The sequence below is a fragment of the Mus musculus genome, chromosome 6 (genome assembly GCF_000001635.26).
Source record: "Mus musculus strain C57BL/6J chromosome 6, GRCm38.p6 C57BL/6J".
Lineage (NCBI taxonomy): Eukaryota > Metazoa > Chordata > Mammalia > Rodentia > Muridae > Mus > Mus musculus.
In genome coordinates, this window is record NC_000072.6 from 71,567,169 (window position 1) to 71,582,954 (window position 15,786).

The 15,786-nt window shown below is 43.4% G+C and overlaps 1 protein-coding gene across 6 annotated transcripts in view; it reads left to right on the forward strand.

The window, feature by feature from the left end:
• Positions 1–15,441, forward strand: part of Chmp3 (charged multivesicular body protein 3) — a 38,779-nt gene extending 23,338 nt beyond the window's left edge. For 5 of the 6 annotated variants that reach the window (XM_006506481.4, NM_025783.4, XM_030255546.1 and 2 more), the window contains 3 exons: positions 6,947–7,068; positions 10,563–10,677; positions 12,473–14,411. In XM_006506481.4, the coding sequence (XP_006506544.1) occupies positions 6,947–7,068; positions 10,563–10,677; positions 12,473–12,624 (389 nt within the window). In that variant the 3' untranslated portion in view covers positions 12,625–14,411. Of the gene's footprint in view, positions 1–6,946; positions 7,069–10,562; positions 10,678–12,472; positions 14,412–15,234 lie in introns of those variants that run through there. The other variant, NM_001361405.1, reaches the window with a different exon arrangement.
• Positions 15,442–15,786: the final 345 nt, after the last annotated feature.

A 15,786-nucleotide genomic window follows, 5' to 3' on the forward strand; every position in this document is an offset into this window, starting at 1 on the left:
TTCTTTTTACTGTCTTTTCTTCTGAAAGCAAGTGATTTTAGTCTTTTGTTGGATTTTTCAGACTAATGTTTTAATTTTCTTTCATATCATTTGTTTTGGGTTTTTTTGGGGAGGGTTGTTTTTGTTTTGTTTGTTTTGTTTTGTTTTAAGACAGGGTTTCTCTGTGTAACAGCCCTTGCCTGTACTGGACCTCATTTTGCCCACCAGGTTGTCCTCAAACTCACAGAGATCTATCTGCCTCTACCTCCTTAAAATTTTGATGCTGGGATTAAAGCCGTGCACTACTACTGTCCAGCTTCTTACATGTTTTTTTATTTTGAAGATAATTATATTCAGACCCATGTGGTGCATAACTTTAATCCCAGCACTCAAGAGGCAGAGGCAGGAAGATCTCTGTGAGTTCGAGGACTACAGAGAGACACTCTCAAATGAGTGAATGAATCGATGAATAGAAAAGAACTAGGTGAGGAGTGGGGAGACGGATCAGGCTGTTTAGGTTTCATGAGTTACCATTCAGTCTTTTCATGAAGATGAGCTGAAAATGAGTCTTTCTTCCTTACTCTCTCTCTATTCCTTCCTTTACTTTTGTTTTTTTAAAGAAAGATTTTGTTTATTTATTTACCTATTTATTATATGCATGAATGTTTTTCCTGTCTGTATATATGTGTGTGCACCATGCCTGATGCCATGGGTGGGGGGTGGGGGGTGGGGGTGGGGTCAGAGGAGGATATTTGATTCCCTGGAACTAGAGTTAGGGCAATTGTGAGCTGCCATGTATGTGGTGGGGACCAAATCCAGGTCCTCTTCTAGAGCAGCAAGTGCTCTTAACTGCTGAGCCATCTGCTCAGTACTTTTTCCTTAATAACAAAAAGAAGTATTACATTTACTTTTTTATATATTTACTTGCTGTGCATGTGTCGGGGGAACATACATGCCACAATACGCACGTGAAGGTCAAAAGACAACTTTTGGGAGTCAAGTTCTCCTGTCATGTGGATCCTAGGGAAGGAGTCAGGTCATCACTGTGTTGGTAGGCACCTTTGTATATGGAGCTATCTTGCTGTCCCCCCCTGCCCTGCCTTTTTACATTGCAATTAAAAGTCAGAAAGGTATAAGTACAATTATCTTAGGAATCAAATTGAAAGCAAATACTTGGAATAAATTTAGTAAAAACCCCAATAAGCTTGATCAAATCAATATATGTTTATGCTTGCAAACTGCTAGATTCCAGAGGGCTGTAAAGGGACGTAGAGAATCAAGGAGAGCTGTCTTTCAGGCCCTGATGAGGTCTGAAGCAGAATATGAGGATGAGTGTAGTGTGGTGTGTGTGTGTGTGTGTGTGTGTGTGTGTGTGTGTGTGTGTCGGGGAGGGAGATGGTACTTACTCCAAACTGAAAGGATTGCTTATGTAAATGCCCTGGGGTCAGAGAACTGTGTTTGCAACACTAAAGGAAGACCTGGGAGTTTGGGATTCTGAGCAGGGTGTGTAGAGGTGTCTGGAAAGGATGGGCAGTGAGGTGCAGAATATTGTTTTTACATCTGTTTGGAGACTGATTTTTAAAGACAAATTTAAAATGAAGCATGTTGTAGTGACAGTACAGATAAAGGGCAGTGGGAGTTGAGTTGAGATATTTTGAGGAGATCGAGGGAGGAATCTGAGTGGAAGGAGTAACTGCACAGAGACAGCTGAAATATTTCAGGCTGTGTTCTGGAGAGTTTGACAAGAGTGCGCTGAGGAGAAAGTTGGAAAGGAAGGTTGAAGTCAGAGTTTTCAAAGTTAGGTAAGGGATTTAACCTCACACTGTGGTTATGGAGAACGAATTCTGGGTTATTGTGAACACAAACTATAGGCTCAGGGGACTCTGATGCCAAAGATGGAGGCCCTAGGGCCTGAGAGGAAATGGAATGGAATGAGGACATGGAATGAAAGGTGAATGTGAATACAGAGTGGAAAGACCTTAGTGACACCTAAGCAAGCTTCAGGGAGGGAGCCTGGCAAGACTGCAAGGCCATTAGTGAAGGACACTGAGAGCTCGGGAGCTGCTGCAACAGAAAGCCTCACCTGGGACTGACTGGGCTGGTGCCTCAAGATCAGTGACTGTGCTGGAATGTTTATGTTGGGAAATTTAATACAGCTGAGGGGTAGCAGTGTCGAATCCCAGAAGGAAGGAAGCAAAGGGAAGTCTCCATTCTGGGAGTAGGAAACAAGCAAGGCTTATAACCAGAGTTCCCAAGCACAGTTTGCTAGTCTTGGCCCTAGAGCTCTGTATCAGCCCTAGCCTGTGACTGCTCTGAAGGGTTTTTCCATTAAGATGTTCTCTTATTAAAATGGAGCTGTCCCCAGGTGGGTGATGTTACCCTTTGCCAGCTATTAATATATTGTTGTGATTAGATACTTGGCAAGAACAGCCTTCTGACAGCAGCTGCTTGCAGAAGAAGACAGATGATGAGCATGTTTTGACTGGGGGCAAGAGTTAAGGAAGAGGTTCAGAGGTGGGGCAGGAATAGAATTACCATATGATCTTGCAATTCTGCTTCTGGGTGTGTACTCAAGAATGGGAAGCAGAGGCATGAAGTGCACCATCACATATTCCTATGTGATTCGTAGTAGCCAAGGGGGGAAACAATGTAAATGCCCATTGGTGGGTGGAGAGATAAATACAATGTTGCATACACATAGTAGAATATTATTCAGCCTTGGGGCTGGGGAGATGGCTCAGTGGGTAAAAGTGCTTGCTGTACAACTAAGAGGACATGAGTTTGAATTTCCAGCACCCATTAATAGCTGGCCATGACCACTCATGCCTATAATCCTAGTATCGGGTGAGGATGTTAAGAGACAGGCAAATCCCAGGAGCTCCCTGACCTGCCAGCCTAGCCAAAACAGCAAACTTCATGTTTAGTGAGAGACCCTGTCTCAGAATATAAGGTGAATAGCAGTAGAGAAAACTCCAATGTCTTCTGACTTCCTTATGTGCTCAGGGCATACACAGCACACTTTTGTACACACACACTGTGTGCATACAAAATAATGCTCATTCTTAAAAATGGAAAAAACTCTGGCATAAGTTACACTGCATGAGCCTTAAACATACCTTCTAACAAAGTCTAGATACCGGCACATATCTAAGTACCTAGAATATGGGCTTGTTTTAAAATACAACAAAAATATGTAAAATGAAATGTTCATACTTTGGGCATCAACCCCACTTTCTCTGTATATAGAACCTGGCAATTGTTACAGAAGAGGAGGATGGTGTCACTTTGTCCACTGGGGTGACATTGTCGGGTAATACATACATAGTATAGGTTTTTGGTGTCCTTGGCTCTGGGAAGATGACCGTGTGAGTGGAAGATCACTTGTCTCATTGGGTGTGTATTTCTGGCATGGGCCGTCCTAGCAAAATCTGTATGATTTTGAAATAGCTGCAGCTATTGTCTACTTCCCTGTAAGTAATTACAGTTCTGTCACCACATGTCAGAGCGTAGTTCTCTTTGTCAGGGGTGCAGTATGTTTCTACCTTCCTGGCAGAATCTTACCTGTAGGGGCTACAACCCCTTCTTCATCATAACTCCTTTCAGGACACCATCTAAATTACCCTGCTATATTTTGATTTTGATCTAACACACACACACACACACACACACACACACACACACACAAATTACAGAGCCTCAAATGAAATACTTTCTCATGTACTTATAATGCACTTATTTTCTGATTGACAGACCATAATTACATTTCCATGATAAAATGTGGTTGTGATCTGCTAGGTCAGTTAGCATATTCTATATTTTTCATCTTTCTTGCTTGGCTTTTTAACATTGTTACAGTGCTGAGGACTGAACCCCAGGCTGTGCATATGTGAAACAAGCCCTCTGCCTCTGGGCTGTGCCTTTAGCCCCACTGTGTGTTGCTTTGAAGTATATGTTACATTGACTTATTACCCTACTGTGTAATACATTTCATAACTGAGTCCTCCTGACTCTGTGACACTCACTACCATTTGGCCAGCAGTTTATGCCATTTATACCCTTCAAAAGTCTCTCCTGCCTGGCATCTTCTATAAGCCATTGTTCTCTACTTCTGTGATCTGTTTCATTAGGATGCACATACATGTAGGTGGTTCATGGCTCATCTGTTTTCCATGTCTGCCTCGTTCCACTGATTGTTATGTTATATAGATTCATCCTTACTGTTATGAGTGACAGGACTTCCACTCCTTTAGGACTGAGTGTAATATAGTGCTGTGCTGTATTAGTTTGTTGTCACTGTGACCAGGATACCTGACCTATGGGAGACAGGTTTATTTTGACTCTCAGACATTTCAGTTCATAAGAACATGGCAGAGCACATCAGAGTAAAGAGGTTGCAGAGAGTGAAACAGAAAGGGGCTGGATCTGACCTGAAAAGAACTTCTCTTAGTAATCTACTTCTGCCAGGCAAACCCCAGTTCCCAAAGTTTCCAGATACCCCCATATAGTGTATCCAGCATTTAAAATTGAGCTGAAGCAGATGGGTGCTGGGTATGAGGGTTAAGGTGGTGACATCAACATTTCAGATTCAAACCAAGTAAGTCTGTAGTTTCTTTATTCATTTGTTTGTTGATGAGCATGTAAATTTGGTTCCATGTCTTGATTATTGTGAGGCTGCAATGAACTTAGAAATTCATATATCCTTTTAACCTTCTCACTTCACTAAATTTAATATATATACATACATATATATGTGTATATATATATATATATATATATACACACACACACATATACAAATATATATATATATATATTTGTATATGTGTGTGTATGTGTCTCTTCCCAGTATATATACTAGGCAACATTCTCTTAGTTGTTTTGTTTTTTAAGAGAATCTTTATATCATTTTACTGTTTTGTTTTGTTGTTGAGACTAAGTCTTTATGCTGGCTACTTTTATGTCAGCCTGGCAAAACTAAAGTTATCTAAGAGGATTCATAGACCCACATGGGATTTGCCTGTGTGTGTGTGTGCATGGATGTGTGTGTACATCTGTGCAGGTGCACACACCTGTGGGTATACAGAGGCCAGAGAAGGATATTGGGTATCCTGATCTATCATCTTCCACCCATTGCTTTGAAACAGGGTTTCTGGTCAGTTTCTGTCACTGTGATGAAACACTATTGCCAAAAATCAATTTGTGAAGTAAAGGGTTTATTCAGTTTACACTTCGACAGCACTGTTCATTGAGGGAAATCAGGCCAGGATCTCAAACAACACTTTTTACAAGATGTGGGAATTTGAACTCAGATCCGCAGGCTTGTAGAGCAAGTACATTTGCCTGCTGCGCCATCTCCCAGCAACTTTAGTATTTTCCAATACCTGTCTTTTTATATCCTCTTAATGGCATAGATGCTTTACTGCCTGACTCAGCTGCATGGATTCTTGAGCCATCTTCTAATGCTACCTGCCATGCATTAACATTTGCCTTTCCTCTCTTTCCTCTTCTTTGACCAGGAATGCAAACAGGCCAGACTTGAGCCGATGCAGAGGCCATGGAGGGGTGCTGCTTCCTGTAAAAAGTTGTAGGGGTAGAGACAGGAGGATCCCTAGGGCTTGCTGGCCACCACCCTAGATCCAGGATCAAAGAATGCACGGGCTGGTTTTGTGTCAAAGTGATGTAAGCTACAGTCATCTGAGAGGAAGGAGCCTCAGTTAAGGGCAGTGGTCAGAGAATTGAAGAACACTTCTTATCTTGGAAATGCTCAGTGCCTGTTAGACAGGCATTTGCCTGTTCACTCATGTTTTCTGTTAGGTAAGAATGCTTCCTAGGGTCAGGGTTCTGCTGCAGTTATGTGTTCAGTGTGTACACTGCAGTACAGGAAACGTGTGTGTAATTGAAGTGAGCAACTTGCTTTGCAGTGAGTGAACGACTCATGGAATTCTGTAACACATTGGGAAGGTTGCTCACTTGTCACTTGACATGTTAACAATGAGCACAGAGAGGGAAATGGTCATTTGCTTCTATGACACTTTCTTGCAAAGAAGATGTATAGTGTTAGATCCCAGAAGGCTTTTCCCTAGTAAGGAACTGTAGCCCTGTGTTGACCCACATAACTGACTCTGTTTTACTTCTGTTTATTTCACTTTTCTGAGGACCAGCAGCTACAGGCTCTTCACAGAGCAGACACTATCATCTAGTGGGTGGGAGACTCTGCTTGGGTAAGCTTCAAGCCTTCTGTTTCCCACTGTGGTCTTATCCTTAGGCTTGAGCCCAGCCTTTCATTTGTGACTTGTTTCCAGGTGTCATACGAAGCCTCCCTCCCTAATGGTCAGCTGCAGACCTTCAGGCCACCCTCCACAGTGGCTCATTGGTGTGAATCTCAGAGAGTTCACACTATACTATCTAGTGCCTTAGTTGGGGTTTCTGTTGCTATGAAGAAACACCATAGCCAAAGCAAGTTAGGGAGGAAAGGGTTTATTCAGCTTATGCTTCCACGCCACAGTTCATCATCAAAAGAAGTCAGGGCGGGAACTCAAGCAGGGCAGGAACTTGGACGTAGCACCTGATGGAGAAGCTGTGGAGGGGTGCTGTGTACGGGCTTGCTCAGCCTGTTTTCTTATAGGACCCAGGGCCACCACCCACAATCAGTATGCCTCTATCAATCACTAATTAAGAAAAATACTCTATAGGCTTGCATGTAGCCCAATCTTATGGAGGCATTTTTTTATTTGAGATTCCTTCCTCTCAGATGACTAGCTTGTGTCAAGATGACTTAAAACTGTCCAGCAGAGCTAGGTAGGAGTCAGTTTTAAAAAATGACCTCTCAGACATCTAGCACAATGACATATCATAAAGGCGTGGCAGAAAGTTTGGCAGCCCATGTACTAGAGGAGTCCAGAGCGGAGCTCTCTCATTCTGTGCTGTCTTTTGGACCCTCCTGGGTGATACAGCCTTTACTTTTCAGCGGTCCTGCGAGTAGCTGGTTCTCTGCAGAAGAGCACAGAAGTGATGAAGGCAATGCAGAGTCTTGTGAAGATCCCAGAAATCCAGGCCACCATGCGGGAGCTGTCCAAAGAGATGATGAAGGTGACTGGGCTAGTTGTGCTTTCTCTACAAAACTCTGGGGTCCTGAGCTGGGGCTGTAAGGATGTGACGGAGAGAGAGAGACTGCTCCTACAAGTGTTTTAAGAAGAGGTTGAAACAATTTCTTTGCAAAGCATCTCAGAGGCTGGTGGGATTGTTAGTGTTAAGAAGAGGAATAAGAATGCCTAGATCTCCAGACAGGGAACATCTCGCAATGGGGTCTGTGAGTTCCAGCAGAAGAGGAGACAAAGAAATACTAATTTCACTGTATGCTGTGAGAGTGTTGGTAAAGCTGGCAAGGAAGGTGATTATATTTTCTACAGTGCTAGAAAATAAATTGTGTTGTGCTTTACGTCCATTCTTGTAACCACTCACCTCTGCTTCTCAATGTTTATAAAAAATCATTTGTTTAGGATCCCCAGATCTGGCCTTAGGCTGTAATTGTTGATGGTTTTTCAAACTACAAAAAGGAGAGACTGAGAACCGGATGGAAAATAGTAGGTACCTGTCACCTTCAGGATAAGGGTGTGACAGCAACTATACTACTGGCCTCCAGACAGGGCCAGGGATAAGAGGAGGGCAAGTGATAGGCATTTTGGCCTATCTTGATCTCCAGGTACTCTGTTGGGGTAGCTATTTAACACAGGGCATTGAATCTTGAAGCTGCCAGGCAACCCAAGGTCTCTTGGATTATAAGTCAGTCTGGAATTGGGGCACAGGTGTGTCTGCTCTTGTCATCTGAGCTGACATCTTTCTTTTTTTAAGACTTATTTATTTTATGTATATGAGTACACTGTAGTTGGACAGATGGTTGTGAGCCATCATGTGGTTGCTGAGAATTGAACTCAGGACCTCTGCTTGTTCCTGCCCTGCTTGCTCTGGCCCTGCTCACTCTGGCCCAAAGATTTTTTAAAATTTATTATTATATATAAGTATACTGTAGCTGTCTCCAGACACACCAGAAGAAGGCCTCAGATATCATTACAGATGGTTGTGAGCCACCATGTGGTTGCTGGGATTTGAACTCAGGACTCGGAAGAGCAGTCAGTGCTCTTAACTGCTGAGCCATCTCACTAGCCCCTGAGCTGACATCTTGTATAAGTGCTATTTTGTACTTTAGACTTGTGGTCTGACAACCAAGAATATACAACTCAAATTTTTGTATGTGGATCTCCACCTACCACCCAGAATGTTTTATCTGTGACAGTGAACCATACCCTGGACACTGGGAGTGGGCAGAAGGGGTGTGAAGGGGCTAGAGAACAGATGGGAAAATATCATAAAAGCCCAGGGCTAGCTCTTCAGAAAGAAAATGTTTGGGCAGTAGCAGCAAGAAATAGATTAGAAGGGCGTGTCCTTTACATGTGGTATGTGCCCACACTAGAGGTCATTATGCTTATAGAGGTGGATGATGGAGCAATTTTGGAGTATAATTCCAAGCTGGCACATTTTAACTTACATAGCTACCAAGAGAGGAGGGAATGAATTTATTAAGACAACTCTCTAAGCTCTTTTCACAGTGGTTTGTAAACACTAACAATATGACGTGGAGGAAGCTTGTATATTGTAGATTCTGGCGACCAAGTGCTAACAGTGGTACATGGCTGAGTGCATATTGAGGCTGTCCATGGTGACCCAGCTCTGAGAGAACAGGGGCATGCTTTTAGGCATTGCATTTGTCCCCAGTGCCTGGTTCTGTGTCATAGGCCAGGAGTTTGGTGAATGGCTGCTATTAAGTGAATAAGTAGATAAATGATAACTTCTCTCTCTAGAATGAGAAGGGCTGTTACAACTTGAATTCTGCTAAGTACTTTTAACCAATTAACAAGTAGTTTTTGACCCTCCTTTTTGTTTGGTTGAGTTTTTAGTTTTACTTAGTCTGTAGAGTTTTACTTTGTTTTACGACAGAATCTCACTGTATTAGCTGAGGGTGTCCTAAAACTTGATGTGTAGCACAGGCTGCAAATAATCTTCATGCTGCAGCCTCCAAAGTGCTATCTGTTGAACAGTAGACTGCAGCATTGAAATAACTTTCAACTAGCTAGGCTGTGAGGCCTACCTTTGTGACCATGAATATGAGTTTGTTCATTTGGGCTGGGTAAGGGGTTATAATTAGTTTAGATACTCGCTAGATTCATGTCTAAGAGAGTCACCTCAGGGGTCAGGGAGCACAAAGACTGGAAGGTAAGTGGATGGCTGGAACATGGGTAGAGGCCATAGCCATCACTGCCACCTGCTCCAGGGTGTGCAGACAAGGAGCTATGCCTCTTGGTTTTGCAAGGCTACTGGGGTTCCCCTTCTTTGACTGCTTGTCTGGGGCCCCTTTCTGATATAGGAGAGCATGCTTCTGACCCTTTGCTCCAACAGACACAGAATGGCCTCATCTAGAGTTGGGGACACTGTTAAGTGTTACGTTGGGGACAATTGCAGGGCTTTGGAGAACTGTTTTTGCTTCATGGTCCCTTGCTATTTTTTTTTTCTTTAAAAACATTATGTGTGCAGGGGCTACTCACTCAGAGGAGAAGGGGAGGGTGGGTTGGGGATGGATTGTGGGAGGGGGTGAGTGGGAGGAGGGCCATGAGCAAGATGTAAAGTGAGTAAGTTGTTCATGTGGGGGTGGGATGTGAGCACTGAATGTGTGCATGTGGAAGCAGAGGTTGACGTCTGGTGACTTCCTCGATCACTTTCTACTTTTTTTGTTTTTGTTTTTTTGTTTTTTGGGGGTTTTTTTGAGACAGAATCTCACTGAACTTGCAGCTCATCAGTCTGGCTAGGTGGCTGGCGGTTAAGCTGCCTTGGCTAGAACACCCTCCTTCCCCCAGGGCTGGGTGCAGATGGGAGCTTGGGGATTTATTTGAAATGATCCTCAAGTCTTGTGGCACTTTACCAACTGAGCTATCTCCCCACCTCAGTGTTACTTTCTGGGAAAGAAGGCTGACTGCAGGGCAGAGGCTTCTAGTAAAGTGACTGGTTTTGCTTTGTAGTCAGAAACCTTTGGCTTCTCTTCTGATGATCAGTGTTTGGTGATTAATTGATACTCAGTACGCCCATCGGGGTAACCCTACTCCAGCAGTAGGGACCTGACATGCTGGGATGGTTTTTGAGCATTTTCTGGATTCTGTGCCTGCTCAGGCCTTTGTTATTCTTGTGTCTCTTGTAGCTTTCATCCTGTGTTTTTACCCTTGCCCCTCAGTTTTATTTGCAGTGTTAGTGCAGTTGCTTTCCAAGCAGCTCAAGGGTCTTTATTCATCTTCGCAGCATGTTCCTGAGGACTGCTTTCTAAGTCCAGGAACTACTAAAGTGGCTGTACTCGCCTCCTTCCTGCAAATTTAGAGCACTGTGTCCTCTTGTGCCTTGTCTGCAGAGAGGTCATCATCCAACATTTTCTTTGCCACGTGGGAAAGATGGACTAGACTCAGAGAGACTAGAACTTTCTCTGAGGTGTTGGTGGGAGCAGATGTAACGTTGAGAAAGGTGGTGTTCTGTTCTCTATTCAGGCTGGAATCATAGAGGAGATGTTAGAGGATACATTTGAAAGCATGGATGATCAAGAAGAAATGGAAGAAGCAGCTGAGATGGAGATTGACAGAATCCTCTTTGAAATCACAGCAGGTATGAGCAGGAGCCCTCCAGCCCTGCCCTCGCACCCTTTTTCCCTGAGTCAGTCAGCACTAGCTGCATCTGCATTTGGAGTATGCAGGGTATTTCTTAAGGAATAAGTAAAGCTATATACCTAGTTTTCAAGAAACAGAGGATTTTTAGTTTCTAATTTTCACAATGAAAAGAGCTGTTAGGAATTTGACATTACTTTAAAACATGCCTGTGTTAAATACAGAAAAAAAGTTTTAACTTCTATTGCTAATTTTTGGTTTTCTTTATTTTATGCTCAAGAAAATGGTAGAATTTAATTTTTGTTTTAAATTATTGGGAGACAGAAGGTAATTGGAAAATATTTTGTTAAAATTTGGAAATAGTTTAGGTTTTTCGGTTTATTTGTTGGATTCTTTTGGTGGTTGAAGTGTTTAGCTTTTTTGTCCAATATTGTAGTTTATAATAATTACTTTATAACCACTGTTGTGGTTAATATTAATATTAATTGGGGGTTTCTATGCCACCTTAGATCATTTAGTTCCCAGATAAAAGACACAAAACTTTTATATTTATAATAAACCTTAATACCACTAGAGCTGGGCAGATATCTACCCTCTATGCTGTTTTGTCTGCTTCACTGTCAATACCATGCCGTGACATTTCTGCCTGAGCTGATCCTACTCCATCTAGCCAGCCCTCAAGGCCAGTTCTTCAGATCCCTACCCCAGTGCATCTTCCTCTCTCTTCACTCTGCTCCTCCTCATGTGGTCTCTCCTTAGACCCCAAGTCCTGGGAACTGAAGCCCCATCTACCTCTCTTCTGCCCAGTTATAGGCTATAGGCATCTTTATTCAACCAGTAGTTTTAAATTGAGGAGCAAGGTTACATAGCATCACTTGGTGTACATGAGGATTCTCTTGTCTCTGAGGCAACCAGATCTTGGGGGCCAGTATTTAGCATTACAGTACATAGCAACGGACCAAACCTCAACTGTCCACAGTGGTCTCAGTCACTCTTCTTGCCTCACTTGGAATACTGGATTACAGGTGTGCAACATCCCCCCACCCCGCCCCCACGCACACTCATCTGGCTAACAGTGTGGTTGTGTGGCACTGGGGATTGAGCCTGAGGCTTCACACACTCGAAATAGGCATGCTCCTGCTGAGCTCTGTTTCCAGTCGTTATTTTGAGATAGGGGCTCATTTAGTTGTTCATGCCGACCTCTCTGTAGCCTGGATAAACCTTGATTTCTATCCTCCTGTCTCAACTTTCCAGTTAGCTGAGATTATAGGCCTGTGCTACCCAGTCTGCCTTAAACATTTAAACTTTATTCAGAGAAAATAAATTTAGGTTTTCAGTAGTATTTAGGAATTTAAATTAAGAACTTCAGAATTAATGACTTTTTTTTTTTTTTTTTTTTAAGAAAGTCTCACTATTTTGCCCAAGATGGCCCCCAGGTCCTGAGCTAAAGTGGCCCTTCTTCCCCAAGTATATGGACTCACGTATACACCACCATGCCCAATAGTCTAGAAATGAACATTTTTATGATTTGGGATCACGGATGTGTTCTTACTGTTGTAGTAGTAGCCAGTTGGAAGACTGAGGCAGGAGGTTCACTCAAGGGCAGCATAGCAAGTCTGTCTCCCCAGCCGCACTGCGCTTCCTCTCGGCTGAGATGTGCATTGTCAGAGGAGGCAGATTCTCACTCTGGGCAGCAGCTCCGCGCCACTGCCCTGGCACGGGTGTGAGTGGAGTCTGTAAAACCAAGGACCTTGTTCCTTATGCAGTGGGTTTTAAGCCGTTCACTCTCCCTTCAGGAGCCTTGGGCAAAGCACCCAGTAAAGTAACCGATGCCCTTCCTGAGCCTGAACCCGCAGGAGCGATGGCTGCCTCCGAAGAGGGAGAAGAGGAAGAAGATGAAGAGGACCTGGAGGCTATGCAGTCACGGCTGGCCACACTCAGAAGCTAGGGCCACCCAGTTGGGGGTCTCAACTCTCTGGTGTCCTCCTCTAGGTGTGTATCTGGCCTCTGAGGAGTCACCATTTCTTGTATCTCTTGCACTACACCTCTGCTGTGAAGCATTACATTTGGAGAGGGTTCTGTGCTGGTATATCTTCACGATCTGCAGAGGATTTAAGGATTGCTTTTATGAAGGTGGTGTAATCAAATGTATTATTTTCAGGAGCATAAATAGCAGAAGTATCTTCCTTGGGGGAGGGCAAAGAAATCCATTTTCTCATGAAGCAATTTTGAGAAGAGTAGATTGAATGATGAGGACTCTATATTTGGTGTGTATGTGTAAAATAATATATTAATGGATGTCAATAAACTTCTGCTTTAGCTCTTGGTCTCATTGTAAATGTCACATGCAATGAACTCAAGATATTAATCTCCCAGATTGTCTCAGTGTTGGCCTTGGAAAGAGGACATGCTATCTCCAAGCATCGGGACATGGGAGCTTAGCAGAAGTACCTTCAGCTCCGGGGCCGCTGGTCCTGCTCTTCACAGGCTGGTTGTGGGGGCCACTCTTGTGCATTTTGTCATTTGTCTAACCTTCGGGTTAACGTGCTGTGTTGACTGAATGACCATATCATACACTGGTGTGTACAAGGGAGTTTTTACAGCTGGTAGGCATTCTTCCCCACTGCAAGTGAAATGCAGGACAGTTAGATCTGGGATCAGGACTCTTGCAGTCCATCCCTGCTTGGAGCTAAGTGTCTTGTACCCAGGGACGTAGCCTTAACCATGAGCAGGAAGAGCTAACCAGGAAGAGGTTTGGATTATGCAGTGAAACACACACAGCAGAGCATGCTTTAGATGCATTGAGAAATAGCCCAGCAGTAGCACTGTGTGGAGCAGTTTGAAAAGCTTTCTGGTATGCATGATCTTCACAAATGAGGACAGCTGTCATCTGAAGTCACAAACCCTAAAGTACAATAGCCAGTATCCGCCAGTATTGTACAGAATGGCTTTGTTACCCAAAACACAACCCATGTGCTGTTCATTGCTTCCTCTAATCCCTTGGCACCCACTGACCCGGTTGCTGTCTCCATGGGCTTTCCTTTCCCAGCCTTTCAGTATGTCTTCCCTCACGTGGTGATATGCATTTACGTTCCTCCGTGGATTCATGACTTGACTGTTCAGCCCTTCTCATTGAGCAGCGTTCCATTTTCTAGCTGTACCACAGCTTGTCTTGAAGGCCACCTGGACTGCTTCTGAGTTTGGGAGTTTGAAGCAATGTCTGTAGCAGGTTTCCCTGTGTGTTTTAATTCCTCTGGATACCAGAGAGCTCAACCCTGGGATCATGTGGTCAGCACAAACCTGTGCTGTAAGGTAAACCAGCCGTGCAGAGCACGTACTGTCCCCGTCTCAGGAGGAAGAGTTCTGCCTGCCATCCTGTGGCTTTGGCAGAATTTGTCATGAGGGATTTGTGTTGAAGTACCCTGGGCATGTTTTTATACTTGCCTTCTCTGTATCTTGTTTGAAAATGTTGACATAGTGGCCTTGAACTCATGACCTGTCTGCTCTACCACCACACTGAGCTTGCCGCCTGGATTTCTTCGTTGTTGGTGTTTGTTCATTTTATAACCTGGATTGTTTGTTTTCTGATTATTCAAGTTTAAGGACCTCTTACAGATTTTGAACCAATCATCTATCAGATTATATCCTATTCTCTGTTCTATTCTCTCATTGTTGACTGTTTTTCAAAGCTGAAGGTTTCTTTTTTACTTTTAATAAAACCCTGCTTCTCAATTATTTTGTATATTATGCCTTTGGTGTTTAAAAAAAAAAAAGTATTGGGGGCTGGAGCTCAGCAGTTAAGAGCACTGGGTGCTCTTCCAAAGGTCCTGAGTTCAATTCCTAGCACCCACATGTCTGTAACTCCAGTTCCAGAGAATCTGACACTCTCAAACACCAATGCACATAAAATAAAACGAAATAAATTATAAAAGTATTACTACGGGGGATTGGGGATGTAGCTCAGTTGTAGAGTACTGACCTGGCACGCACAAGGTCCTGGGTTCAGTCTTCAGGTACCAACACAGGCACGAACCCACCCACACACACATGCACAAGCACAAGCATTGCTCATGCATGCACACACACATGCATGCTCACATCCTAATCCAAGGTCATTTAAAATCTCTATGTTACCTAGTAATTTATCTGGTTTAGTTACGTGTATTTATTGTGGTGGAATGTGGAGGTCAGAGAACAACTTGCAGGAACTGGTTCTCTTCCCACTGTGGGCTCAAGGTTTGGACTCTCATGGTCAGGCTTAGAGGTAAGCGTGGTTTTTTTACTGAGTCAACTTACTGACCCTTGGGTTTATAATCCAGTTCCAGTTCCTTTTTATGAAGGATGTTAAAGTCTGTATGCAGTTTTGTTGTTTTCTTTCTTTCTTTCCTTTTTTTTTTTTTTTTTTTTTCCATGTGGATATCCAGTAGTTCAGGATCTTTCATTAAAAAGGCTGTCTTTCTGCCAGTCCAATTGTGAGTATGTGTGTGTGTATCACATACTTGTAAATATACATATTATATATATGGACATATATATTCTGGTTATTTTGTCTATTTAGACTGAGAGACACCACTGGACATTTCCAGAGAGAAGTGCCAAGGTATGGAAGACTCACCCTCTCATAGCAGGTTATAGGAGGAATAAAAGGAAAAACTGAAATGCCCACCAGCCCTGGGCTCAGACTGAGCTAAGTAGTGTCTTTCCTCTTTTGGGTTGATTTTTGTCAAGTGTTTGGTCTCAGATGATTAAAGTAACACGTGCCGCATTTGTTTGTTTGTTTTTGCCAACACTGCTCAGTTTTATTATTTGGATATACTTCCGTCCCTGTTCTGTTGTCCTTCCACCCCAAGCCAGATCTGAGAGACACAGATGCCCACAGACCACTCTGTCACTTGGGAGGCAAAGGCTGGAGGGTTGCCTGGGCTACATAATTAACCCTGGCTCAAACCAGTCATCCACCTAAAGGTTAGTGGTGGGGCTCAGTGGTGGAGCAGTTCCCAGCACCACAGACAAACAGTGTCAAAAGCACACAGTGCTAAAGCAGTGTTACAGAAATGATCAGTCAGGACATAGTCACCCCTTGCCGTGTTTGAGCTGGGCAATCACTATG